The 25,221-nt window shown below is 53.2% G+C and overlaps 11 protein-coding genes across 11 annotated transcripts; 6 read left to right on the top strand and 5 right to left on the bottom strand.

Annotated features, from left to right (window-relative positions):
- Window positions 1-17: 17 nt before the first annotated feature.
- On the top strand, window positions 18-1,996 carry J4E79_003932 (uncharacterized protein; the record flags this gene model as incomplete). The annotated part of the gene is made up of 2 exons (XM_049352822.1): window positions 18-436; window positions 484-1,996. 2 exons carry the CDS (start codon window positions 18-20, stop codon window positions 1,994-1,996), a joined length of 1,932 nt encoding a protein of 643 aa, XP_049213201.1.
- A 581-nt stretch (window positions 1,997-2,577) lies between these two features.
- On the top strand, window positions 2,578-3,210 carry J4E79_003931 (uncharacterized protein; the record flags this gene model as incomplete). The annotated part of the gene is made up of 2 exons (XM_049352821.1): window positions 2,578-2,587; window positions 2,636-3,210. The coding sequence occupies 2 exons, from the start codon at window positions 2,578-2,580 to the stop codon at window positions 3,208-3,210; spliced, it is 585 nt and encodes a 194-aa protein (XP_049213200.1).
- Window positions 3,211-3,654: 444 nt separating this feature from the next.
- On the bottom strand, window positions 3,655-4,405 carry J4E79_003930 (uncharacterized protein; the record flags this gene model as incomplete). The annotated part of the gene is made up of 2 exons (XM_049352820.1): window positions 3,655-4,127; window positions 4,183-4,405. 2 exons carry the CDS (start codon window positions 4,403-4,405, stop codon window positions 3,655-3,657), a joined length of 696 nt encoding a protein of 231 aa, XP_049213199.1.
- A 789-nt stretch (window positions 4,406-5,194) lies between these two features.
- Window positions 5,195-8,804, bottom strand: J4E79_003929 (uncharacterized protein; the record flags this gene model as incomplete). Its single annotated transcript, XM_049352819.1, has 3 exons — window positions 5,195-6,348; window positions 6,395-8,714; window positions 8,763-8,804. The coding sequence occupies 3 exons, from the start codon at window positions 8,802-8,804 to the stop codon at window positions 5,195-5,197; spliced, it is 3,516 nt and encodes a 1,171-aa protein (XP_049213198.1).
- Window positions 8,805-10,271: 1,467 nt separating this feature from the next.
- Window positions 10,272-11,240, bottom strand: PRE6 (Proteasome subunit alpha type-4; the record flags this gene model as incomplete). The annotated part of the gene is made up of 4 exons (XM_049352818.1): window positions 10,272-10,614; window positions 10,663-11,050; window positions 11,102-11,161; window positions 11,210-11,240. 4 exons carry the CDS (start codon window positions 11,238-11,240, stop codon window positions 10,272-10,274), a joined length of 822 nt encoding a protein of 273 aa, XP_049213197.1.
- Window positions 11,241-11,442: 202 nt separating this feature from the next.
- On the top strand, window positions 11,443-13,332 carry J4E79_003927 (uncharacterized protein; the record flags this gene model as incomplete). Its single annotated transcript, XM_049352817.1, has 4 exons — window positions 11,443-11,624; window positions 11,772-12,705; window positions 12,753-13,247; window positions 13,300-13,332. 4 exons carry the CDS (start codon window positions 11,443-11,445, stop codon window positions 13,330-13,332), a joined length of 1,644 nt encoding a protein of 547 aa, XP_049213196.1.
- A 55-nt stretch (window positions 13,333-13,387) lies between these two features.
- Window positions 13,388-14,428, bottom strand: J4E79_003926 (uncharacterized protein; the record flags this gene model as incomplete). The annotated part of the gene is made up of 1 exon (XM_049352816.1): window positions 13,388-14,428. One exon carries the CDS (start codon window positions 14,426-14,428, stop codon window positions 13,388-13,390), a length of 1,041 nt encoding a protein of 346 aa, XP_049213195.1.
- Window positions 14,429-15,169: 741 nt separating this feature from the next.
- On the top strand, window positions 15,170-17,230 carry J4E79_003925 (uncharacterized protein; the record flags this gene model as incomplete). Its single annotated transcript, XM_049352815.1, has 2 exons — window positions 15,170-15,256; window positions 15,356-17,230. The coding sequence occupies 2 exons, from the start codon at window positions 15,170-15,172 to the stop codon at window positions 17,228-17,230; spliced, it is 1,962 nt and encodes a 653-aa protein (XP_049213194.1).
- An 806-nt stretch (window positions 17,231-18,036) lies between these two features.
- On the top strand, window positions 18,037-19,143 carry J4E79_003924 (uncharacterized protein; the record flags this gene model as incomplete). The annotated part of the gene is made up of 1 exon (XM_049352814.1): window positions 18,037-19,143. One exon carries the CDS (start codon window positions 18,037-18,039, stop codon window positions 19,141-19,143), a length of 1,107 nt encoding a protein of 368 aa, XP_049213193.1.
- An 869-nt stretch (window positions 19,144-20,012) lies between these two features.
- Window positions 20,013-21,563, bottom strand: J4E79_003923 (uncharacterized protein; the record flags this gene model as incomplete). The annotated part of the gene is made up of 2 exons (XM_049352813.1): window positions 20,013-21,422; window positions 21,474-21,563. 2 exons carry the CDS (start codon window positions 21,561-21,563, stop codon window positions 20,013-20,015), a joined length of 1,500 nt encoding a protein of 499 aa, XP_049213192.1.
- Window positions 21,564-21,831: 268 nt separating this feature from the next.
- On the top strand, window positions 21,832-23,126 carry FAL1 (RNA helicase; the record flags this gene model as incomplete). Its single annotated transcript, XM_049352812.1, has 3 exons — window positions 21,832-22,117; window positions 22,166-23,020; window positions 23,068-23,126. The coding sequence occupies 3 exons, from the start codon at window positions 21,832-21,834 to the stop codon at window positions 23,124-23,126; spliced, it is 1,200 nt and encodes a 399-aa protein (XP_049213191.1).
- Window positions 23,127-25,221: the final 2,095 nt, after the last annotated feature.

Here is a 25,221-nt window from a genome sequence, read left to right as displayed (position 1 = left end):
CCATACCCACCACCAACATGGACGCGCAAATCGCCGAATGGCAACAACGCTCCGAGGCGCTCAAGCCCCTCAACCTCAAGCAAATCGAGCCCCACCTCCTCGAACTCGACGCCCACCTCACCCTGCGCTCCCACATTGTCGGCTACACCCTCTCCGACGCCGACACGACAGTATGGAAGACAATCCGCGAGAACCGCGTTGCACACGCCTTCATCAAGCAGGATCTGATGAAGAACCTGTGTCGCTGGTTTAGGTATATCGAGGAGGCGTATCCACAGAGTGTGGTTGTTGTTAGTGGAGGTCAGGGGAAGAAGGAGGATGGGAAGGCGAAGGGAAAGAAGGAGGGGGGCAAGAACGATGATGCGAATTATGATATTGGGTTGCAGGATGTGGGCGATGGGTCGGGGATTGTTACTAGGTTTCCGCCTGAGCCTTCGTAAGTCGCCCTCTCAACCATGCGAACCACTTCTAACTGTATCGCAGAGGCTACCTCCACATCGGTCACGCAAAAGCAGCGCTGCTCAACGACTATTTCGCGCACGAGAAGTACAAGGGCAAACTCATCCTACGTTTCGACGACACAAACCCCACAAAGGAGAAGCAAGAGTTCCAGGATGCTATCGTCGAGGACTGCGCGCTTCTCGGCATCAAGCCAGACCAGGTCTCTTACACCAGTGATTGGTTCGACCAGCTATACGAGAGCTGTGTGCAGGCGATCAAGGACGGACTGGCATACGCAGACGATACAGTACAGGAGAAGATGCGCGACGAGCGCATGAACGGTATCGCTAGCGCTCGCCGTGATGCCAGCGTTGAGGACAACCTCGCGCACTTCGAGGAGATGAAGAAGGGCAACGAGGAGGGCCTGAAGTGGTGCATCCGCGCAAAGATGTCGGTTGACGACCCGAATAAAGCCATGCGCGACCCTGTCATCTACCGCTGCAACCCCCAGGCGCATCACCGCACCGGCGAGAAGTGGAAGATCTACCCTACCTACGACTTCTGCTGCCCCATCGTCGACTCGCTTGAGGGTGTCACCCACGCGCTACGCACGACCGAGTACAACGACCGCGACGCGCAGTACCAATGGTTCATCAAGAACCTCAAACTGCGCAAGGTGCACAACTGGGGTTTCGCGCGTCTAAACTTTGTCCGCACGGTGCTGTCCAAGCGTAAGCTCACCAAGATCGTTGATGCTGGTATCGTTGCGGGCTGGGATGACCCGCGCATGCCAACTGTCCGCGGTGTCCGTCGCCATGGTGCCGTCATCCCGGCTCTCCGCGAGTTCATTCTCAAGCAAGGTCCCTCCAAGAACATTGTCAACCAGGACTGGTTCGCCTTCTGGGCTACCAACAAAAAGCACATTGAGCCTACTGCTGCCCGTTACACTGCGATCGACGATTCTGGCCGTGTTCCTGTCACCATCATCGGCGCGCGCGAGGGCGTGATCTCCGAAGACAAGCCGAAACACGCCAAGTACGACCTCGGCAACAAGAAGATCGTCTTCAGCTCCTCCGTCATCATGGAGCAAGCCGACGCGCAGTCTTTCGCTCAAGACGAGGAGATCACACTGATGAACTGGGGTAACGCCATTGTGCGCAAGATCAGCCACTCCATCAACCCCCTCGAGATGGCCAAGCACGGCCTCAAGACCGTCACCGGCCTCGAGCTCGAACTGCACCTCCAGGGTGATGTCAAGAAGACGTCCAAGAAGGTCACTTGGTTGAGCAACGATCAAGATCTCATCCCTGTTGAGCTGGTCGACTACGACTACCTCATCACAAAGGATAAGCTGGAGCCTGATGACAACCTCGACGACTTCCTTAACAAGGAGACTGAGACGAGGACCAAGGCTATGGCTGACTGCAATGTTGCTGAGCTCAAGGTCGATGACATCGTACAGTTTGACCGCAAGGGCTTCTTCCGCATTGACCGCGCTTTTGCACATGGCGAGGCGGTCGTTGCGTTCCAGATTCCTACTGGTAAGAGCAAATAGATAATGCTCTTTGGGTTTTTACATCAGACATGCTGTGATAGTAAAGAACTGGTACCAGTGCAGTGCACTCTATCACATCCAGAATCAAGAAGGACTAGAGTCAAAGCTCTCATGTGCCACTTCCACTTCTCGATGCTTTGATTTACTAAATTTTCTTTTGGGCTGCCTCACATGCACAATCAAATGAGGAAGTTGAGTCCGTCCTGACATCTTCGTTCTAGTTGTGATTCGCTTCTGCTTCTTTCATGGCCAAATGAACGCCACAGCTTCCATGTTGCCATGCATTCCAAACTAAAGCATTGCTCCTTCCCTCGTCAGAAATTTTCACGTTCACTTTCCACGCTCACTGTTCATCGTAACTCCTGCAGACTCTTCAAAATCTCCTCACCTTGCTGGCTCGAAGTTCCTTCTCCTTCTCTTCTACATCTTCATCGCCGCTACCTTCAAATTCACGGAGCATCTTCCATTCAGCATTACCCTCACGAAACAACACCAGAGGAGTTACCATGAGGATCTTCGTCCCTGCTGTCTTCCTGGTAGCATGCAGCGTGCTCACTGTTAGTGCTGCACCAGCGGTCGGGATGAGAGAGAGTAAGTAGTGCCACCCAACGCGACGAAAGCTCTTGCTAATAACCACAGCCACCGGTGTAGCACTCGGCAAAGACGATTCCATCACCCTCAACCTAGGCCACAACGGGATCAACGTCGGCGACAGCAAGACCCTCTACCACGACGTCAACAAGGCCCTCGAAGAGCTCTGTTCCGAAAACTACTGCCTGGACAGACCCGCTTCATTCTCCGTCTCGGTCGTAGAGTCCACCTCCCGTCCCCCGTACCAGAGGCGCCGCGTCAAGGCGACAATCAGCCTCACCGTCCTGATGGCCGATTGGGGCGGCCGCTCCGATGTCCGCAAGGTCCTGAGCAACACCATCGCCGCAGCATTCGAGCGCGGTACCTTCGACCCGAAGAACTGCTACATGAACCGCATCAAGGGCGACAAGATTCAGCATTTTCGAGATTGTATGACGACGGACTATGCGGAGGTGCTTTTGTCGAATGGATACAATATGAATGTCTTGTTTGAGGGGCCGCATAGTACGGCCAAGGGGCTGAACTATGACTGTAAGAGGGAGGTTGATGATATGGATTCGTTCTTGAAGAACGACTTGCCGTGGAAGCCGAAGGGTGCTGACGTCAATTGTATGCCGAAGTAGATGCGAGGGCGACATGTGATGGGATAGAGAGGGGTATGTAGGATAGAGACGAGGATTCACCCCGGAAAAGGCGAGGGGATGGTGGAATACAGGCGATCTCATTTGATGGTCACTGAGGCAGCGTGATATTGCCTAAGACTTTCAGGCTTCTCATAGGATCTTGAAGTCATACTGTAGTATGAAGGTAGTAATGAAGCTTCACATTCAAACAACAGTGAGGTTGCTCATGGGTATCAGATTGATTCATGTACCATAGCTAGATCTTTTCTAGGCTCGTGACTCTTGTCACGGCCACCACCCACCCACCCGACGACATCATGTCGTCATGCACAAATCGGTATGAACAAGCCGTCAAACCACCAAAACTGTGTCTGGCAAGGCACTGTCAAGCCCAACATGCTTCAGCGTGATCATAGCTCTTCGAGCCGCAAGCCAAGTGTGGATTTATTTGGAGTTAGACCCACCGCCCTCCTTCCTCCCCTGCGTCCCCTCTTTAGTAACCTCATCGGGCTCACCCTCCTGCAACTTCTTCTGCCTCTCCTCCTCACGCTTCCTCTCATGCTCCCTAACCATATCGGGCGGGCTATCCTCAATAAGATCGGAATCCCCACTCAGCCCACTCCACTTAGGCAAACCATCCGGGATATCCATAACACGCTGACCGTAGAACATGTGGCAGCGGGGCTTGAAGTACGCCTTGTCCTCGTCGGTCTTGAGGTGCACAAGCGAGGGGAAGAGCAGGATCATATTGCGGCCCTCGTCCATGATGGGCGAGTGGCAGTAGGAGCATCGCACTTTGCAGGGCAGCTTGTGTTCAATGGATTTGTCGGTTGGGTCGTACCATTCTAGGTCGTGGTGGCCGTTGGTGAAGTTGATGTCGTCTTTGTGGAAGATGGCGGCCCATTGGAAGGGTGCGGCTGAGGGGTGGGTGTTAGTACAGATGCTTCATGTGATGAGGTATGGAAAGCTTACCATGTTGTGTCTGGCAAGTGGTGCAATGGCACAGCTTGCTGTCTAGAGGCTCCCTTCGGCTGAGCTGGTACTGAACCTTTCCGCAATGGCAGTTGGCCTCGTACTTGACGTCAAAGTCCTCGTTCTTCTCGTGGACGCGGTAAGGGGGACGCTGCTTCCACTCAGACTTGCCGGTCGTCTCCTGACCGCGGCTCTGGTCCTTCTTAACCTGTTCCTTGTCCATTCTGAAGGCGGATTGAGAGAAAGCGGGATACTGTCGCGTGAGGTGTGAAGCAACTAGTCGGGCACGAGGTACAGCTCTTGAAGTCGTTAAAAGTGGTAGCCGACGAAATGTAATTGAAGCTGCGGACATGAATAGAGAATTGGAGGGGATGTGGTGGTGTTACGTGTGTGGTTTTGATGTTTGCTTGCCGTCATCATCGATGCTTTATTTGGGGAGGCGCGTTGATCTGACGTCACCATGACCACAATTCCGCTACGCGACAACGCGTGCTCTAGATTCCTTATCCCCATTGTGGGCATCGATCGTCAAAAAGAATACGCCCACGCGCCTTTCCGTCAGCGAAAACGCTCAGATATGGAGCCCAGATTTCGCCTTCCAATGCTATGCTTTTGCTACACAATCCCATTCGTCAATTCCTCCCCTAGTGTCCCACTCTCCCGCACTTCATCGCGATCGATCTTGCATCGCGGTTTGCTATGAGCCGTAGCCCATGACCCTGACATCGTCGGTAGCCGTGCGTCTGGTGGTAGCCATCGTGTTTCGCCATGTTTGATCTACTAATGATGGGTTTTCAGCTACCGCATCCCCAAAAGCCGGTTGTAGCTGGCATTTGCGCTAACGCACGGAGTGGTTCCGTGCCTAGCGTTCCACAAAGTTTCATCGCAAGTAGCCTAGGTTCCTTTCAGTAGCTTTTGAGCTTCTTTGCTGGATAAACCGAAGACATTAATTAGGTAGTCGAGTCTGCCGACGTTGTTAGTACAAGCATTCTGCTCGATTGATCATCTTCACTCACTTGATGTCTCCTGCTATCCGCCTGCGCACAGCCTCGAACTCAACTTCAGCTTTGTCTCTTGTCGCATCCTGCCTCTTCGAATTAATCGTCTTGACACGCAGCTTGAATCTTCCGCTGACAGGACGGTGATCCGAGACTTTGATGGTGTCGTGTCGCCGGTATTCCAACTGCTTGATCCTACCCAAGCCGCGGTACAACAGCCGATCACACCATGCAGGTGATCGCTGCTTCTCAGAAGTATCGTAATTGTCGGTCCCCACGTCATACTTGTAAGTCGGAGCAAAGTTGATCGGCATCTCAGTGAACGCCCGTAAGCGGAACCCAGGATTGCGCTTGCGGGACAGAAGCAACTGATCACGTTCGAGAAGCTTCGCCAGGTTGCCTTGCTGCACAGCAGCAACAACAGTGTTACGAGGCATCGCGTCGATGCGGTAGTTTAGATCGCCGTTCAAGATACAGATCTCGTGATCCAGAATCATGGAACCATCACCACCTCCAACAAAGTAGTTCGCGCATGAAGTTGGAGAGCGGTTTTTTGGTAATGGTGCGTTCTCCATGATTGCGGCTGCATCGTTGTTGCGATGTACTGTTTGGGTCTGACCAGCTGCAAGATGGCAATTGATAAAGCAGAGCGATGAATCGTCGATGAAGAAGCGCACAACGAGCGCACCCTTGTTGCCAACACGACCGCTGAAGCCAAGCTTGATTTCAGCAGCGCATACGTCGCGGATGTTGGCCCGTTCCGAAGCCTTTACAAACACACAGGTGAACAGACCGACGAGGTTGGCCGTATGCAGGAGTACGTAGTTCTGTCTTGGGCTGTACTCGTCCAGGACGCGAACAAGATGGTCTCGCCATGCTCGATATTGATGTGACATGTGCTCGCTCTCTGATGTCTCTTTGTGCTTCTTTCTTTTGAAGATACTCTTGGCCGTGATCTTCTTGTCTTCCAGATCAACCAGTTCCTGGAAGCCAAACACAAGGATATCAGGCGGATTCTCGGGTTCGAGTAGTTCCCGGAAGAAGTTGCGATCTTGCTCTGTATTACGTAGATTTGCGGGTTTGACTGCGCCGGCGTTCCATGTCATGACTCGCGCCGACAGTTCTCTGAATTCGCAGTACTCCCCATCACGTTCTTGCATTAGGTTTTCTGCAAATTGTTAGCATGGCACCACATGATACACAGTACGACTTACCGAGCCAATCGTCCTTCATCATGCCGTCCCAGACGCGCAGCATCGTGTCTGTACCAAGGGACGCAACCTGGAACCTATCGAGTTTCCAGATGCTCGTACGATCCGCCAAGATGCCCGCTATCGGCTTGTCGTGTGCCTTCCAATCCTTCAACACCTTCCAGGGTGTCGACTTGGTGTCGTACACGTATATCATTCCGGTACTGTAACCAGCCCAAAGGACGTCACCAACACCGACCAGGGAACTGATCTTGTACACACTGACATTCACGATTCCAAGACATTCGAAGCTCTTCTTGGAGTATATTGTAACTTTCCCGTCTGCGTGTCCGAAATACATGCGGTCGGGCTGACTGCTGATAATAGCACCGGAGGTTACGTCTCCGACATTGAGCTGAGATAACGAACCCTGGGTTAATTGTTGAAAATGGTTGTTATCCGACGTCCGGGCGTAGACGCGGATGTCTTTCGTCGTGGCTACCCATAATTGCGAGCCTGAGATGATAGAAAAGGTGCTTCCACGGGGAATACGGTAGGTAAGTGGGGTCTGCTGTAGGGACGGGCATCCAAACTCGTCAGCTGGCCAGATGTGTAGTACGCCATCCTCGTCAAGAGACCACATTTCTGCAGCATAGCGGAAGATCTTAACGATGACACTCCTAGCGTGTGCGTTACTCTTAGTGTGCACTACACTTTGCGTGGGGATGTCAATCTCATGCATTTCGCCTGTGTTCGTTCCTAGCCATAGTCGCTTGCCTTCGTCTTCCACATCTTTCGCTGGTCTGAATGCAATCGCTGTGGCTTTGACTGTATCGCCGTGAGCTAAGCTCATGAGCAGTCGCCCGTTCAGAACGTTCCATACGTTCGTCACGTATCCGGTTGTACATATGTAATCACCACAAATTGCAAAGAGCTTGGTCTCGTAGCCGGTGGGGATACCGGCTATGCCGTCTGGGAATACTGGTGGTCTCCGATTCGCTTGTGAGGAGTCGGGGTAGTCTGTTAAAGCAGTCGTCGGTTGCTTGTCTGCGCCCGTATCTTCTTCATCCGAGTCATACGTATACGGCTGTGATAGCTGCGATGCCTGCGCAGTAATAGGCTGTGACGGTCTTCTCATTTCCCCCGAGTTCCGTGGAGGCGGTGGTTTCGGAGGTTCTAACGCTTTTCCGGGACTAGCGGATATGGCACCAGTTGTGTTGGTCCGCCGAGGAGGCGGCATGAACTTGTTGTTCGCTTCTTGCACCATTTGCCCAGGACGGGTCTGATCAAAAGATCGTCGGACTGGTAAATCAGGAGGAGGTGCTCTTTGTAGTTGTACACTCTTCCGCAGATCGAAATTGTCCTTTTCCCGTCGCGTAGGTAACGATGGGCGGTCTTCCGGCATGTCACTCGGTGATGGTGGCGGCATCGTCTTCTTCAAGGCCTGCTTTCCTACTGGCCGGGGGTCCGCGAATGGGTGGTTCTCGGCGACTGCGTTAGATGCGGGAGCAGCTGCGAAGTAACCATTGTTGCCTCCAGTCATCTTCGGTTTCGAGAAGCCTGGGATGACTGGCGGAGAAGACTCGCCTTTCACGCTTTCTCCGCTACTGCTGGGTGGTGTACTGAATGGAGAAATGTCTGCAGCGTCTGATGTGGCTTCGGGCGCCAGGTTTGTACGAGCTGGTAAATCCACGGAAATCGACTTTGGTGGTATCTTTGGTTTACCCGCTCGGTTCACAGGCGGCGGTACGGGAGGCGCAGAGGATACCGGTCGATCGCCCTTTCGAGGGTCGCTAGCCGGGCCGTTGCCTGTGTGGGTTGGGAATGTAGATTTCGCGTCCGTAGCGGGGGTGCCATTGCGACTGGGCATTTTGAAGAACCTCTTCCCGGCAGACACTGCTGAGGGCGAATCCAGCGCGGCGTGCTGGGCAGGTCGCTCGGGCTGCGGCGAGAGTATGGGAGAAGCGGAGGATTTGGGCGGTGATCTTGGTGACTGGACCGTAACCTTTGGTGGGGACCTCGTTGGTGACCTGGGCGGAGAAAAGGCCATCATCGACGTTGGTCTCTGCTTTGTATTGCCCCAGAGCGATCTTCCGAGGGTGTTGGAGCGCGGTGTCACTGTCCCACTCCCACTGTAGTCGGCCACACTGGGCGAGGGGCTCTCAGTATAGTCTCTGTCTCTGGGCATGTCTAAGGATATGCGCCCATCCGTCCTCCTGTTATCCTCGGGCATAGCAAGGCGATCATTGGGGCCGGGCGAGCGTTGTCGCGGAGTGGCAGGCGCGGCGGGTTTGTTTGTACTGAGGAGGTTCTCGAACTGGGCGCGGAGGGAAGACACTGGCTTCTGTGCTGGGCGTCAGCAACATGTTCTTGCTGGGAAGGAGCTACTCACTATGGACGAGTCGTCCATGTTCTCCTCCTGCTGGTTGTCCATGATGGTTGTTTTGTCGTCAGCCGGCACCGGGAGGTATCCTATAGCTGCGCATCGACCAGTGAGGTCTTCTTCCCATTTGGCGCTTCTTGTGAGGGTGGAAGGGGAGGCTGTCGCTCGCGGGCCGTCATGCAGCCAGCGCTACGGAGACAGGATCCAGAAATAGCCTGTGCAGTAGTGTTTGTGGTAGTGGATACGGTGGCGGTGCGATGTGGTAGAGGCCCGAGTGACTGTAGGGCTCCCTAGCGGAGACGCGTATACTGCCTGCTAAGAATGTTCGGCGACAGGGAAGACCGGCGACAGCGCGGGGGTGCAGGTGTTTCGCAACTGTCGGAACGCAACGGCTATCGCGACTGCTCCCCGTGTGCATGTACGGTCAGGTGACGTTCCGGTTTGCAGGCGATGCAGATGTTCTCCAGGGCTGCGTTGGGCGCGGGCGGCTTAGAGCGGTGTTGTCGTGTCTTGCTACTGTCATTCCCCACAGCGCAGCAGCACGGAACCCTGCACACCACCAACGGCAAGGCGATCAGGCACCGGCGAATTATAGACGAGCATACAAAACGCCAAACTAGCCAGCCTGCAGCCGTCAGTCTGTACTCCCATAGCGCCGTAGTCTCCCTTCACCGACACCAGCCATGTGGTAAGCACGCGTTTCTTGTCGCCTCCGAGACTCCCCCGCCATGACCTCCGCGGCTGGCTGATGCCCATGTAGCAGACACATCCTCAACGCCCAGGTCTCCATCCGCTCGCCTTGCTGTACGTCGCCCGTGCTGAGATGTATGCGCTGAATGCTGAGAAGGGATAGGCAAGAAATGGTTCGACTGCGCCGAATGTCACCAGGAGCAGAGCGACCACCCGCTTCAGCAGACTTTTGACATGGTCTTCATATGCAAAAAGTGCAAGAAGGCCTTCCGCAAGGATGCGCGCGAATTCGAAGACGCGTAAGAATGGAATGTGTATTTTTCATGTGGCGCTGGCTGATGAGTGGTAGCGACGAGTACTGCCCGCACTGCGACAACCATTTCGTTCTGGAGGCCAAAACTCCCAAGGCCTCGCTGCAAGTCGAGGGCGAGGATGTGCGAAAGGACGCCAGGCATGTTGGCCCTCTGGTTAGTGACGGAATACTGCTAACAATCCTGCAGGATGCTCAAGGACGAACGTGTACGAGCCGAAGAGATGCGCACGATATTCGATGTTAAGGAAGCACCGGACAAGTTGGGCTGAACCAGTGGGTAACCGCGACATACAGTACTATGCGTAGCACAAGCTACAAACACGTAGGGCGGGGGCCCTCACCCAAGAACATCACGCGACGAGCGAGGGGTTGGACGTGGAAAGACACTTCATGGTGTGCTAGATTGCCATTTATGAGCACTAGCTGGTCGTATCTGCGTTATACAGAATCATAAAGTCTATCACCCGACGCCACTGCTGTTCATGCCTTTTCGCCATCAGTCGTTAACCATGCCTCTATGCGCCACCGGATCCTGAGCCCTCAGCTGGGGTCTGGCGGGTGAGAATAGCGGCCTGGCCTGTACCGGGCTGCCGTCCAGGCCTCCTGTTCGCCGCCTCTTCCTGCTTCTCTGTGTTGATGTTCTCCACGTACTTCTCAATGTCCTCAACGGGCAGCATCTCGATGGGCTTTCCGGGTGCCATGATGGCAATCTCGATGTTCTTCGCGCCAGTCTGCACCACCTCCAATAGTGACTTGACCGTCAACTTGATTGTCTCTTCCCGGTCCATCCCTTCCTTGTGGTTACGTTCGAGGAACTCGCGTACTGTCTTGCTCGACCGACCGATCGCATTTGCTTTCCTGGGTAATATTAGCACAGAGAAGTGTAAAGATGTGTTTGCAACCTACCATGCTGAGTAGATACCAGAAGGCTCGGTCTGGTACAAGCGCGGGGTCTTGTCATTAGGGTCGAAGCCGACTATCAGTGTGCTGATGCCGAATGGTCGGACACCACCACTCTGAGTGTACCTCTGCTGCACACCTGCAACGTACTTGGTGATGTACTCTATCGATACCGGGTCTTCGACTGTGAGGCGATGTGATTGTGCTTCGAGGCGGGCCTTGTCGACAAGGATACGGGCGTCGGCGTTCAGTCCAGCGAAGGCGAGGGCAACGTGGGTGTCGACGAGGCAGATCTTGGAGGGTGTGATGCGGGTATCTTGCAGCTTCATTGCGGATCGCTTCTCGCAGCCGAGTACTACTATGTCCGAGCCCTTGACACCAACGGCGCATGTTCCTGGGGCGAATGAGCATCTGACGTTCGCTCTCTCCTTAATGTACTACGCACCTCGCTTGACTGCTTCGAGCGCATATTCGACCTGGAAGACGTGACCGTCAGGACTGAAGACTGGCGGAGTTAGCTAGGCCCGCATCTCCAAGTGTTGGTTGTTTGTACCGGACAGAGCTCGATCGTAGCCGGACGCCATTGTGAAAGTGGATGTATGGTAATCTGTAGGCTCCTCGTTGTTTGAGTGTATACGGCGACGATGGCTAAGAAAAAGCGGCTGGGCGAAGAGGTACGGCTGTCGTCAAGTTGCTTGCGGAGCTCCAGAGCTGTCCGCGTCGCTGCTCCCGCCTAAACCACGCCAAGCCATCTGGCCCGTGCTTACCCTGTCGAATTAGGTCATCATGGTAGATATTCGTGAAGGCGACTTGATTATTTCCGCCGCCCGTCGCATTTCTTCTCCGGTCAATTGGGATGGCATCTTCAGCGCGCTTGGTCTCGTCACTGCGACGAACTGCACTCTCTTCTCGCGCCGCATCACGCTATCAATATTTGCGACCAACAAGTCAAGTGCGATGGACGGGTAGTACGTCAGCGACTTCGGAGCCTCACCAGCCAGACGAAAATGGCGGAGTGAAGGGCCCGACCGCGTCGTCAAAATCCATCAAGTTCACTTCCGAGTCGTATGTGTTGAGGTTTGGATTTTTTGGAGGGATTTGCTAACGCTACGCAGCTACCCGCATCTTCAAAGAGACTCCAAGTTCGCCAAAGTCAGCGAGGAGCATGTAAAATATTTTCGAGACCTTCTGGGTTCCGACTCGGCCATCATAGATGGTGTGTCGAAAGATGCATCGGATGATATTGAAGCCTTCAACAGCGACTGGATGCGCAAGTTCCGTGGCCATACCAAACTAGTCTTGAAGCCCAGTTCCACGGAAGAAGTCAGCAAGATCCTCAAATACTGCAATGACAACATGCTCGCCGTAGTACCCCAGGGCGGTAACACTGGACTTGTTGGTGGCTCCGTGCCTGTGTTTGACGAGATTGTGATCAACATGCAGAGGATGAACGAAATCAGATCTTTTGATGAAGTATCTGGTATCCTCGTCGCTGATGCTGGCGTGATCTTAGAGAATGCCGACAACTTCCTCGCCGAAAAGAACCACATCTTCCCATTAGATCTTGGTGCCAAGGGCTCTGCCTACATTGGTGGCAACGTCGCGACAAATGCCGGTGGTCTCCGTCTATTGCGGTACGGTAGCTTCCACGGAAACGTCCTAGGCATTGAGGCAGTCCTTCCGGATGGTACCATTGTAGATGATCTCTCGACGCTCCGCAAGAACAACACTGGCTACGATCTGAAGCAACTGTTCATCGGCGGAGAAGGCACTATCGGCATAATCACCAAGGTCTCGATCATCTGCCCAAGAAGGTCACCCGCCGTCAACGTTGCATACTTTGGGCTGGAAAGTTACGAACAGGTCCAGAAGGCGTACATCGAGGCGAAAGGGCACCTATCTGAGATCCTGTCAGCCTTTGAGCTGATGGATGGTCGCACACAAAAGCTGGTCAACAGGGTCACCGGCAAGAAGATGCCTCTGGAAGGCGAACATCCTTTTTACTGCCTGATTGAGACCAGCGGCTCTAACGCCGAACATGACGGCGAGGTAAGCAAACTCATGGCACGAACGAGACCGGCCGCTAACTTGTCTAGAAATTGCAAGCATTCCTTGAACATGTGATGGAGACCGAGGTCGTCTCCGATGGTGTTCTCGCCGAAAACCAAACTCAGATTCAAGAGCTCTGGTCATGGCGTGAAGGCATCACCGAGTGCCTTGGTCATGATGGAGGTGTCTACAAGTATGACTTGTCGATCCCCATCGCTGAGCTGTACGACCTGGTCAACGAAACTCGCGATCGCTTGACAGAGGCTGGCCTGCTTGGCAACGATTCCTCGCACCCCGTAGTTGACGTCGTTGGATACGGTCACATGGGCGACGCCAACTTGCACCTCAACATCCCAGTCAGGAAGTTTGACAAGGCTGTAGAGAAGAAGCTCGAGCCATTTGTTTACGAGTGGGTACAAAAGCGTAATGGCAGCATCAGTGCCGAACACGGCTTGGGAGTAACGAAGAAGCCATATATTGGATACAGTAAGAGTGAAACCATGATCAAGCTGATGAAGCAAATCAAGGATCTATACGACCCTGTAAGTGGCTGCTCGAGCTCGATCCGTTTTCATCATGTGCTGACTTTGACAGAATGGCATTATGAACCCGTACAAGTACATATAGACAGACACTGCAGCACATCCAGTAGACTATTCATATACACATCTTTACCACTTTTTCACATCTTGCTCTTCCCTTTTTGCAGCAGCTTAACCGCATTACCCTGATAGATCGCATCTCTCTCCTTCTCTCCAAACAAATTCTCCAACCCATCCTTCATCCTCTCTGCAAACGCCTTTACAAACTGCGTCTGCGTAAAAGGAAAATCACTCCCATACAACAACCTCTCATACGAGATCTCGAACCCCTCAACAAACGCCTTCAACTGCCCCTGCCCCCCACTCTCTCCATCAAACACAAACCCCGCGAGATCAAAGTAGAACTGCTTATCGAGCTGCTTCCGCACCGTCGAAGCATTCAACACCCTCCCGCCCGGAACCACGCTGGAGAACTGAATAAACCGCGTCATAAGCGGCGGTAACGCACCGCCAGAATGCGGGATGATGAACTTGATGTTCGGACACCGGTCCACCGTCCCCGTACTAAAGAGATTGATAACCGCCCTGGCAGTATCGAAAAAGAACTCAAATATAGGCACGGGGTATTGCTCGACAAATGGAAGGGCGTCTGTCGTCTGAACCGGTTCACCAGCACTCCTAACGCAAGGTTTAGTCGGATGAATGAAAACCGTCGCACCAATCTCGTTCAACTTATCAAACACCGCGTCCATCGCTCCATCCCCCAAATAAACCCCATGGTAGTTCGTTAGTAAGCCAAAGCCATCGACTCCTTCCTCCACGCATTTGCTTATCTCCGTCAAACTCGCGTCAACATCCGGCAACGGCAGTGCAGCCCAAACACCAAATTTCTCGGGATGTTGCTCCTTGAGAGATGAGGCATAGGCGTTGCATTGCCGTGTTAGATCGATTGCTAATCCCGGATTGCGCAGGTTGATGTTTGTTCCCGGGCTGGAGATGGAGAGGATGGATTTGGAGACGTTGGCTGTTTCCATCATTTCAAGGTGTTGAGGTGGAGACCAGGGAGGGATCGCGGGCATGCCGTCGGGATGGGAGTGACCGTTTTCGGCGAGAGCGGTGCGGTAGAAGGGTGGGAGGAAGTGCGAGTGGACGTCTATTCGTTGGGGGAGGGGGTGTGTCATGTTGGCTGTGGTTGTGGTTGTGCGTGCTAAGAGGATGATTAGGCTGGGGATGGATGGGAGCATTGTGGTGGTACCTTCTGAGATCCAATTCTGTAAAGATCAAATTGAGCACAAACATGCGGTGAGATTGAGTTCGGCTCGACTTGTTGCTCTTGTCAGAAGCAACGAATGCAATGACTACTTATGCAATGCAAGTTGCTGCACCTGCATCAAGTGATGGGTTGGCATCCGGGACCCCGCCCCGACAGTTGCACATACAGTGTGAGAGCATGTTGATCCTTGTGCGCCTCGTCCATTGATGAACTAAAAATTAATGTGAAGCTTCCAGGATATATGAGAGTATCGCGCGCATGAGAGTATCGCGCGCAGAAGATGACTGAGCGACTGAACTACGCGGAATGAAGGCTGCTGTTCTTTGTACGACACTTTCCATTTGAATGGCTGGTCAACGTGGTCAACGTGGTCAACAGTGTAACTGCAGCTATTGCCCATTCTACGTTCAACACCATGTAACGTTCACTGACAATGAATTTCTTGTTGGATAGTCGTGTCGGTGCTTCCTAATGCCCAGTGTGGCACGCATGCGCCGATAGAGGATAATGATCCTGACCGTCGATCGCGTGCCCCACCCGCGCCTTCCAGATGAGCGGCGGGTCAACTTTTTGTTTCCATCACTTGCAGCCATGACACAACGTCATCCGCCACACCACCTTTCCCGACACCCTCAGTCGCGCCTTCACGATGGAGCGGATTACGGATAAGATTAATGCACTGCCCGATGGCGCCAACTACTTCTCGCTCGAGTTCTTCCCGCCCAAGACGGCCATGGTGAGTCTGCCCCGCTCGCACGCGACGAATGTGGAGGGCCGCAGTATGGATGGGGAAAGAACATCGCGAAAGAAGAATTGGTCGCTAATGGCTCTCTAGGGATTTGCAAACCTCCAAACACGTTTAGAGCGTATGTCGCAGGCTCTCCGACCACTCTTCGTTACCGTCACCTGGGGTGCCGGCGGATCAACAGCCACCAAGTCGCTCGAACTCGCAGAGATATGCCAGCGCCAATTAGGCCTCACAACATGTCTACATCTTACGTGCACAAATATGAACCGCCAGCTCATCGACGACGCGCTGGAACAGGCAAAGGTGTTGGGCATACGGAACATCCTGGCGCTGAGGGGGGACGCGCCACGGAGCGACGAGTACAGGGATGAGGGAACACCGCCTGAACAAGACTCGAATAAGGACTTCACTTGGGCAATTGATCTGGTCAAATACATCCGGAAAGAGTACGGAGACTATTTCTGCGTTGGTGTCGCTGCGTATCCAGAGGGCCACTCGGATCAGAGCCATCCCAAAGATCAAGATCCGCTGCACGACCTGCCATACCTGATTGAGAAGACCAAGGCTGGCGCAGATTTCATCATGACCCAGCTTTTCTACGATGTTGAGGCGTACGACAAGTTCGAGAAGATGCTGAGGGAGCACGAGAGCGGAGTGTTCAAAACGATACCGATCATACCAGGGCTGATGCCAATACAATCCTACAAGATCTTGCTCAGGACGACGAAACTATCGCATGCGAAGCTACCGTCGGATATGCTGAAGCGACTGGACGCGGTAAAGAGCGACGATGAAATGGTGAAGCAAGTTGGCGTCAAGATTATGGACGAAATGGTGGAACACATCAAGGCGCGGCCGGATACTTCCAGGAGAGGTTTCCATTTCTACACGCTGAATCTGGAGAAAGCCGTGTCGCACATCGTGGAAGACACTCACCTTATACCGTCGACTATCGAAGACGACGACGATGTCATTGTCGAGACCACGCCTGCCATCAACCTTGAGCCACCACCGAACGGCATAATGCCGCGCAGGCGACGATCCTCTGCTGTCAATTCCGGCCCGCACAACAGAGTGATAATATCACACCCTTCCGCGGCCAAGTCGAGCAATCACTCGTACGAAGCTACTGAGGAAGAAGCTGGTGTACCAAGGGGTCCGATCAACACCCGGGCGAATACACTGGCAATCTCAGAGGGCGAAGGCTCATTGGGTCGCGAAGCCACTTGGGACGATTTCCCTAACGGTCGTTGGGGTGATGCACGTTCGCCTGCCTTCGGTGAGATTGATGGCTACGGTCCAACGCTCCACGTCTCAACACCGCAAGCTCTCAAGCTCTGGGGCCATCCCGTCGAGAAAGACGACATCTCGAAACTCTTCCGCCGCCACATCGAAGGAGATCTTGAGGCCATACCATGGAGCGAACAAAGTCTTTCTCCTGAGACCCTGACCATCAGCAAGCAGCTACTCGCCCTCAACGCAAAGGGCTGGTGGACAGTCGCCTCGCAACCTGCCGTCAACGGCGTCAAATCTACCGATTCCGTCTTCGGCTGGGGCCCCAAGAACGGCTACGTCTTCCAAAAGCCATTTGTCGAGTTCTTCATCCCCGCCTCCGAATTCGCCATTCTCAAACCTAAGCTCGACGCTCATGAGCAAGTCACTTACTTCGCCGGTAACGCCGCCGGAGAGTTTGAAGCTAGTCAAGAAGATGGAGTAAACCCTGTTACCTGGGGTACGTTTGCGGGCAAAGAAATCGTTACGCCTACTATCATCGAGGCTGTCAGTTTCAGGAGTTGGCTTGACGAAGCGTTCAGCATCTTCAGGGAGTGGCAGAGGATTTACCCGCCGAGGAGTGCGAGTAGCACGCTGCTTGGAAAGCTGAGGCAAGATTATTGGCTTGTTAATGTTATTTGGGGCGACTTTGTCAATGGAGAGGGGTTGTGGGAGTTTTTGGAACAGTAGCTTGTATTGTAGATGTACGTATGGGAACCTTTTGAAGCCTAGGTAACGTGAGCACATTTCAGTCTTTCCATTTGCCGTTCGTTCCCTGTTCAGATCCCTGATAGTACTTAGCGACACCAGCCCTCAGAGGTCTGCATGCACCAGGGCGGCGTAGTTACGCGCCCGCCAATCGTTCCTTCATGCGTCGAAATATGCAAGGCTGCAACGCCACTTCCCTGACATGGAGGTAAACCTGCACTGGGAGAGAAGCATCCCGACCCCGCTTTGCAAGGCTTCATCAACACGTGTCTATCCACCCCGTTCTACTTTTCTTCCCAAGGTCATCCCGCACTACTACACTACTTCGGTTGCCACCAACCTCGCTTTTATTGCGGCACCAAGCAATGTCTTATAACAACTCCTCAAACTCAAACTCTCTTCGAGTTCCAACCGCTGGCAGAATCAAAAAGATCAGACGGAAGGGGCCCGTTTCGCGACATAAATCCCCGCGCTCGCGGCCACAAGATTCGGACTCGGACGACACTCACATAGGAGGCGATGAAGGTCTGGGACGCTTAACGTTAGGGTCCAATGACGACGACGAAATGGAAGATGACCATAATAACGACGACGAAAAGCCAAGCCTACAACCAGCCGCCGTCGCTTGGAACCGCATGTCCAATGGTCAATCTCATGTCGAGTGGGGACGCGAAGATGTACGTCCGTTCTCTATAGGCCAGAGACTGGGTAAAGGCGGTGTCGGAGTCGTTCATGAGACACACATTGGTGGTGTGTCAGTGGCCTTGAAACTCACCTCCACGCGTCGAATGGATCCTCAGATCCTAAACGAGATCAAGATCCTCGGTCGAATGTCACAGAATCGACACCGTCACGTTGTCGAACTGATTGGGTCTTACGTGCACGAGCAGCAAAGAGGTGGCTATGAGATTGGTATGTTGATCTGGCCAGTCGCTCACACAGATCTTGCGGCGCTACTTCACGATGTCAACGTTCTGTGGCAACACTACGAAAATGATTTGACTGACGATGATGATGACGTCCTGCAACAGCCAGCAAGCTCAGTAGTGGAGAAAGTTCGTACGGCAATGGAGCCACTTCTCCCCTTCGGCTATCCTAAGCACAACCGTTATCGCAATCTTGGCCACGAGGTCCAGTCAATTATGTACGCAGTGTGCGAAATTCGTCTAAGGCACAGTTTGGGCTGTATAGCCAATGCTGTTGCCTATCTCCACACAAACCGGATCCGCCACAAGGATCTCAAACCTTCCCAGATACTCCTCTCACCTCAAGGTCTCTGGCTCACCGATTTCGGTTGGTCTGCAGACATGTCCGAGCATAGTACCAGCGTTACCAGTAACGGTGATCAAATTACTGCTAAGTACCAAGCACCGGAACGAGCGAATCGACAGCCCTGCGGACGATCAGAGGACATATTCTCTTTAGGATGCATATATCTTGAGATCGCCTACTGCATGGCTCGATTGGGTCAGGATATTCCACGCCCTTGGCTGCAAAAAGGGTGGTCATTCCAGGCGAACCTAAACCAGGTGCAAGAGTGGATGAAGCCCTTGGGTAGACCCAGCTGGTTCTCGGATCCCAAATCTGACAGTCGTCATGTTGCCGTACTCGTTACCGAGTTACCAGTGCTTCTAAAGCCAATGCTGGCAGCTGCTAGCAACGATCGCCCCTCTATCCAAGATATCGTAGACTCGCTTTCCACGCCTTTCGTCGAATCGATTGGGGCTACGTTTACCGGCGAGTGTTGTGCACCGCTCATGCGCATCGAAAATTCATCAGAAGAGTCGATGTCTGAGGATTCGGACAACGAAATAGGAGACACTATCGCAGTCATGCCGTACAGCCAAGTGTCCGACACTATCGCAGTCATGCCATATAAGAAAGCACAATCTTGATGACCAGACCAAGCCAAAACCAGGCCTTAGTCTGAGACAAAGGGGCACTCTACTCCCTTTTTTTGGGAAAGCGATGCCTAGGCATCAGATCAGACATCACAGTTGCCTTGTCTAAACTCTCGGTCCAGTCATGATTACGCTAGGTATGAGTCGCTGAACCTTCGCCGGGCTACCGGTGAGCACTGAAGACCCGGCACGGGCTGGAACAGCGGCACGGTGTTCCACCCCTAAAGATAGCGATCTCCAGCAATAGAGAAGCACCAATTCTTTCCTTCGTGAGTGGATGCACAGTGTATTTGTTGGTTTGGCCATATCATCCGAATTGTAGGATCAAGTAGCAAAGAGGATGGAATCGCTGAAGACTAGAGCAGATTCGCGTTCACTGTGACCCAGGGTCGACTGACGTGTGGAAGGTCGGATTGGAACAGCGATATCGTATCGACGCACTATTTCATTTAGACTACATTCTTAGTAGTTCAGCCGCATGCATGAGAACCCCCTAATTTACATAACTTTCACATACACTCCCGTCCATACGTAGAGGCATGCTTGTAAACGCAACTCCGTAACGCCAGGCATGCATGATTTTATGGCTTATTGACTCTTCGAGGTGAAAAGTAGGTGCCAAACACGAGAACAATGCTCGGATGAAGAACAAGAAAATGGTGTAATGGCACCGACAAAATCGCAATGCTGTATGACTTACAACGATAGTACTCAATCCAGATTAGCTTCGCCATCTGGTAGCGTTCTATGTTTCAAGATACCAGAATCGAAGGATTCATCCGGCAAGAAGGATCCAAGGGGCTTTTTTTCGTATGAGAAATGACAACGTGACAGTGACGTACGTGCCGAAGCGATGTAACCTCTCACAACATGCCTGCGGCAGCCAAGTCGCGGTAGACCTTCTCGGGCATGACGTTGCCTTCGTTGTCCTCCATTTCGACCACGTTCTCCGCAAGCAGCTTCTGTTTCTTCTGGTCCTTCTGGATCTTGCGCCACAGCTCCTCAGCTTCCTGTATGCTTGTGATCTCTCGGAAGAGGGTAGTGTTGGTGATGCCGAGACACTTGAGACCGTGGATGTGGCGAGGCTCGTTGAAGTGCTTGTCGAATGCGCGCCTACCCATGTAAACGAAGTTTCCGCATATCTCGCAGGGGAATTCGACGCCCAGGCCGTGGAGCTTGTACAGCCAGAAGGGGATTGGCTTGCCGTCCCAGGCGAGTGGCAGCTTGAGCGGATTGTAGATCTTGTCTTCGCTGTCGGACTCGTTGTCCTCCTTTTCTCCGCCGTTCTCGGGCTGCTCTGCGTATAGCTGCTCTAGCTCTTGTTGGCGCTCGCGCTCGGTCATACCCTGCTTCCGCTCGACGTTGACCTTGGTGTCGCCGCGCTCCGTCTGCATAGCTGCCGCGAGCTTCCGTATCCTGAACTCGCGCTCGGCGACTGCTCGCTCCTTGAAGCGTTGCAAGTCTGAGGAGGCACCGTTCGTCTGCTTCTCAGCATCCTGCGCGCCGTTCTGGCTCTCTTGTAGCGCCTTCTTGTGTTTCTTGCCGGACAAATGTGCTTCGTAAACAGTCTCTTTCGAGAAGCCTTTCTTGCAGGCTGAGCACCAGATGCCCTCACCCTGCGCCTCACCGTTGACCGGTGCAGACGCCGTGGACTTCTTCTCCCAGCCTGGAACTGCGTCTTTCTCCCATGCCTCCTCGAACTCCTTGTCGAAGCTGGTGAAGAGCTTATCCAGGTTCTCTAGCGGCTTTGTCCGTCGCATGAAGCTCTCGAGGTAATCTTGTAGAGCTTTCAGGTAATGAAAGTAGGCCTCTGATTTCTTCTGTTCGCGCCGGATGTTGCATTGCGGAGGGGTGAAGATGTCGAACTTGTCGAGGTACTCCAGATAGGTCAGACGGCGCGCGTTTTGCTGAACGGGAAGGTTGAGGTACTGCTCGTGCAGAGTCGTCAGGTCGAAGAAGCGACCAAAACCCTCCTCGCCGGTGAACATGGAGTCGATGGCTGCGATGGATGCCGTGTGGTCTTCGGGTGAGCGTTTCTTGTAGGCCTTCTCCAGGTTCTCGACAGGCTCGTTCGGGTATCGGCTGTGGAAGTCCTTGATGGATGCAATCTCCTTCATGAAGGACTCCATGGGGTCGCCATGGGTGAGACCGCGCACCTCGTCCTCCTTCTTGCTGTCCTCATCCTGGTAGATCTTCAACAGGCGGCTCGACTGGCTCTCGATCTGCTCCAGGAATCGCGCAATGTCGTGGTCACGTGCGAGGCGATCGCGAATCTGATGAGATGTTAGCCTGCAGTTCGCGACAGACGCGAGGGTAATGCCTACATGCGGGGGGTCTTCTAGGAGTCGCTCGGCAGCGGCGTCCTCGAGGCGCTCGAGGTCCTCGTGGAGTTGGCGCTGATCTTCCAAAAGCATGCTTACGATCGCCTAGAGTAACTATGAGTCTTGGTATAGCAGCGGTTCGGTAGTGGATGTGCAGACCTTTGCGGCGGTGACGATGTCGAGCTGGTGGTGGAGCCTGTCGCGGCGAACTAAATCGCAAAACGCGCTAGTCAACGGGGCTAGCGCGCCGAGGCTCCGGCCCTCCGCAAAGCTGAGGCGCAACTGCTCCAAACTTTGTTGCACATCGCGAACGACTCGAAAACTACCAATCACCCATACCAACCCCGGCTTCACATTCAAGATGGCGGACGGAATCGACCGAAATGCGGACGACAAGATCGAGTTCTCCACTTCCAAGGAGGTCACGGTCGCGCCTACCTTCGAGGCCATGCACCTAAAGGAGAACTTGCTACGCGGTATCTACGCCTACGGATACGAGTCGCCCTCAGCTGTGCAGTCGCGTGCTATTGTCCAAATTTGCAAGGGTCGCGACACCATCGCTCAGGCGCAGTCCGGAACAGGAAAGACCGCGACTTTCTCCATCTCCATCCTCCAGGTCATCGACACGGCTGTGCGCGAGACACAGGGTACGTCATATCAGATTGGAGGTGTTGGACTATGCTAATCAGAGGTAGCACTCGTACTATCACCCACTCGCGAACTTGCAACCCAAATTCAGCAGGTTATCATGGGTCTCGGCGATTACATGAACGTGCAATGCCATCCTTGCGTCGGAGGAACAAACGTCGGCGAGGATATCCGCAAGCTCGACTATGGCCAGCACGTTGTCTCTGGAACCCCAGGACGTGTGGCTGATATGATTCGCCGCCGCAACCTCCGCACACGCAACATCAAGATGCTCGTTCTCGATGAAGCCGACGAGCTCCTCAACCGAGGTTTCCGCGAGCAAATCTACGATGTCTACCGCTACCTCCCACCTGCCACCCAAGTTGTTGTCGTTTCAGCCACCCTCCCATACGATGTGCTCGAGATGACAACTAAATTCATGACGGACCCCGTGCGCATTCTGGTTAAGCGCGACGAATTGACGCTAGAGGGCCTCAAGCAATACTTCATCGCTATCGAGAAGGAGGAGTGGAAATTCGACACCCTGTGCGATCTCTACGACACACTCACCATCACACAAGCAGTCATCTTCTGCAACACGCGCCGCAAGGTTGACTGGTTGACGGACAAGATGCGCGACGCCAACTTCACTGTATCCTCCATGCACGGAGAGATGCCGCAGAAGGAGCGAGACAGCATTATGGCCGACTTCCGTCAGGCCAACTCTCGCGTGCTCATCTCGACCGATGTGTGGGCGCGTGGCATTGACGTGCAACAAGTGTCGCTCGTCATCAACTACGATCTACCATCGAACCGTGAGAACTACATCCACAGGATTGGTCGAAGTGGACGATTCGGACGCAAGGGTGTAGCCATCAACTTTGTCACTCAAGATGACGTTCGCATCCTCCGTGACATTGAGTGTAAGTACTATTCAGCTTTTTCTTCAGACATCCGCTAATCTTTGTAGTGTACTACTCTACCCAGATCGACGAAATGCCCATGAACGTTGCGGACCTCCTCGCGTAGATTCTCGAGCGAAACGTAGATACATTGCATGCGATTGAATATAAGGCACAGCAGAGATTCACGCTCACCGTACTGAGGTCGCAGAGACTCTCATTCAAGGGACACGCCCGCTTCGGCGGCGAATTGGAAGTGGAGGAAGGGGCTCTTTAGCCGAACAGTAAGCCTACCTCTGTCGCAAGGCTTCTGTCATCTGGCTAACTTTGCGACTCTGACCAGAACGAAATTGTAATCAATACCCATAACGTACTCACAATTTATGAGACCGATGACCCGCCGATAAACTGTGGTGGCGGTATCTCCAAGATCAGATCTGGTTCCGATCATCGCTATCGTGATACAATGATTGGCAGTTCGCGAAATATTCATGACACACGGTTCCGATCACATACTCTTTCAAATCCAACAAATGCTCTTCTGCCATGTCACGACATAGCCGCAATTCTACGAGGAAGGCAATACGTTGAGTTCAACGCCCTTGGCAGCTGGGCCCGCAATCGCAATACAAGATTTCGCTATCCTAGCGGAAGTAATTGAAGATGGCCTCACTCTGTTCTTGAGCTACCCCACGGGTCCAGTGGTTTGTTTCCGCTATAGTGTGATTCGCAGCACATCCTCGTGCGTATGCTTATCATCAATAGGTCTTCTCTTTTTCTAGTAGCAGACTCAATCGCCTGGCTGATGCGGTAGCGCACCCTCTGAGGTAACAATCAATACGATTGAGGTTGTAGCGCTATCCCTCTCCATGCAATATGTTATTCCCCACCGTTGATGCGATACCACGCGAGCTAGCTTTTCCAGCTGCAGTGTCTCAATGCTTTTGCTCAAAGTACAGTGGGGAAGCGGTCGGCTTGTTGGCACAGTGACATTATGCCGCGTATGTTTACCGATAACGTAAGCAATATCACCTGCCACCGAACGCATTGGAGCGAAATATGCAGAGTGGTAGAGACCCTTGGGGCGAATTCGAGGGTGAAGTGTGGCTCAGGGTCCGATTGCGCGAACATGATTCTTCCAAATTGCCCATGCAGAAATGTTGAGAGTGCGATGTAGCGGAGAAAATTGAGACCGGCGAAAACTATGATCAATCATTCTTGAGTTGGTATATCAGGTCGGAGACAATACTTGAATGTGTACCATGCGAGTACGCGATCATGCTCGATAGAGTGTCACGACCTACCATCCACACGTATGGCACTTTTGTTCACTTGTAATGTCTATCTCATCTCCGTCATCGGCTTTCCCTCAGTCGCATCATAGTGCCATGGAACGGAGAGTACCAGCTTCAGGTGCTTCACCGGGGTTGGACCCTGCCTCATCACCCTCTCCGCTTCTCCGAGGGCGGAACCAAACATTGCCGCATTTTGAAGAGTCTCCGATGCCTACGATCTCTCTCATTTGAGGGGTACCTTTTCGTATGGGATGGTTGAGTGTTGCGGAAATTTTGAGGGGCTACATTGCGTCCCATCGTAGTACCAGTGGATGGAGTGGATGGCAACCAAAATACCAAACCACACACAAACACACGAACACACTTGAGATCAGTCCCGAAGAATGAGGAAATGCAGGGTGAGAGTATAAACACGGCATATCCCCTCTTAGAGTCACTCATCCGCAAAAGCTTCGACAGCAATCTACCATCTTCGACTTCGATAAAAGAAGCTCAAAGTACGATCTCTGCTCTTCTTACATCCTCTTCATCACTTCAAGCAAAAACAACTAACACATCCCCAGTCACTACCAACAAAACGTACTACCTCCCCTTTCTACCACTCCACCACTCCACCTAACACTCCCTTCCCAGCAACCCAACCCGACCACAACAATGCAATTCACAACCATCCTCGGCGCCACCATGGCCCTCTTCGCAGGCGTTACCTTCGGCACCATGGAAACCACCATGTTTATCGAGCCTAAGGTAACCCATCGCGTCCAGACCGTCACCGTTACCGCTCGTGCCGTTACCGTTACCGCTGCTCCCTACGCCGCATAGAGAGGTCTACCTCCTGGTACCTGTCCGTAGTATCTCGGTTGCATGGAGATGATTGTGGTTACGCTATGAAAGGCTGGTCAGAGGTCCTACGGCGAGTTTTTCTTG

Source organism: Alternaria viburni (assembly GCF_023758015.1).
Source record: "Alternaria viburni strain BMP 2772 chromosome Unknown scaffold_6, whole genome shotgun sequence".
NCBI lineage: Eukaryota > Fungi > Ascomycota > Dothideomycetes > Pleosporales > Pleosporaceae > Alternaria > Alternaria viburni.
This window is presented reverse-complemented; position numbering and strand designations above follow the sequence as displayed.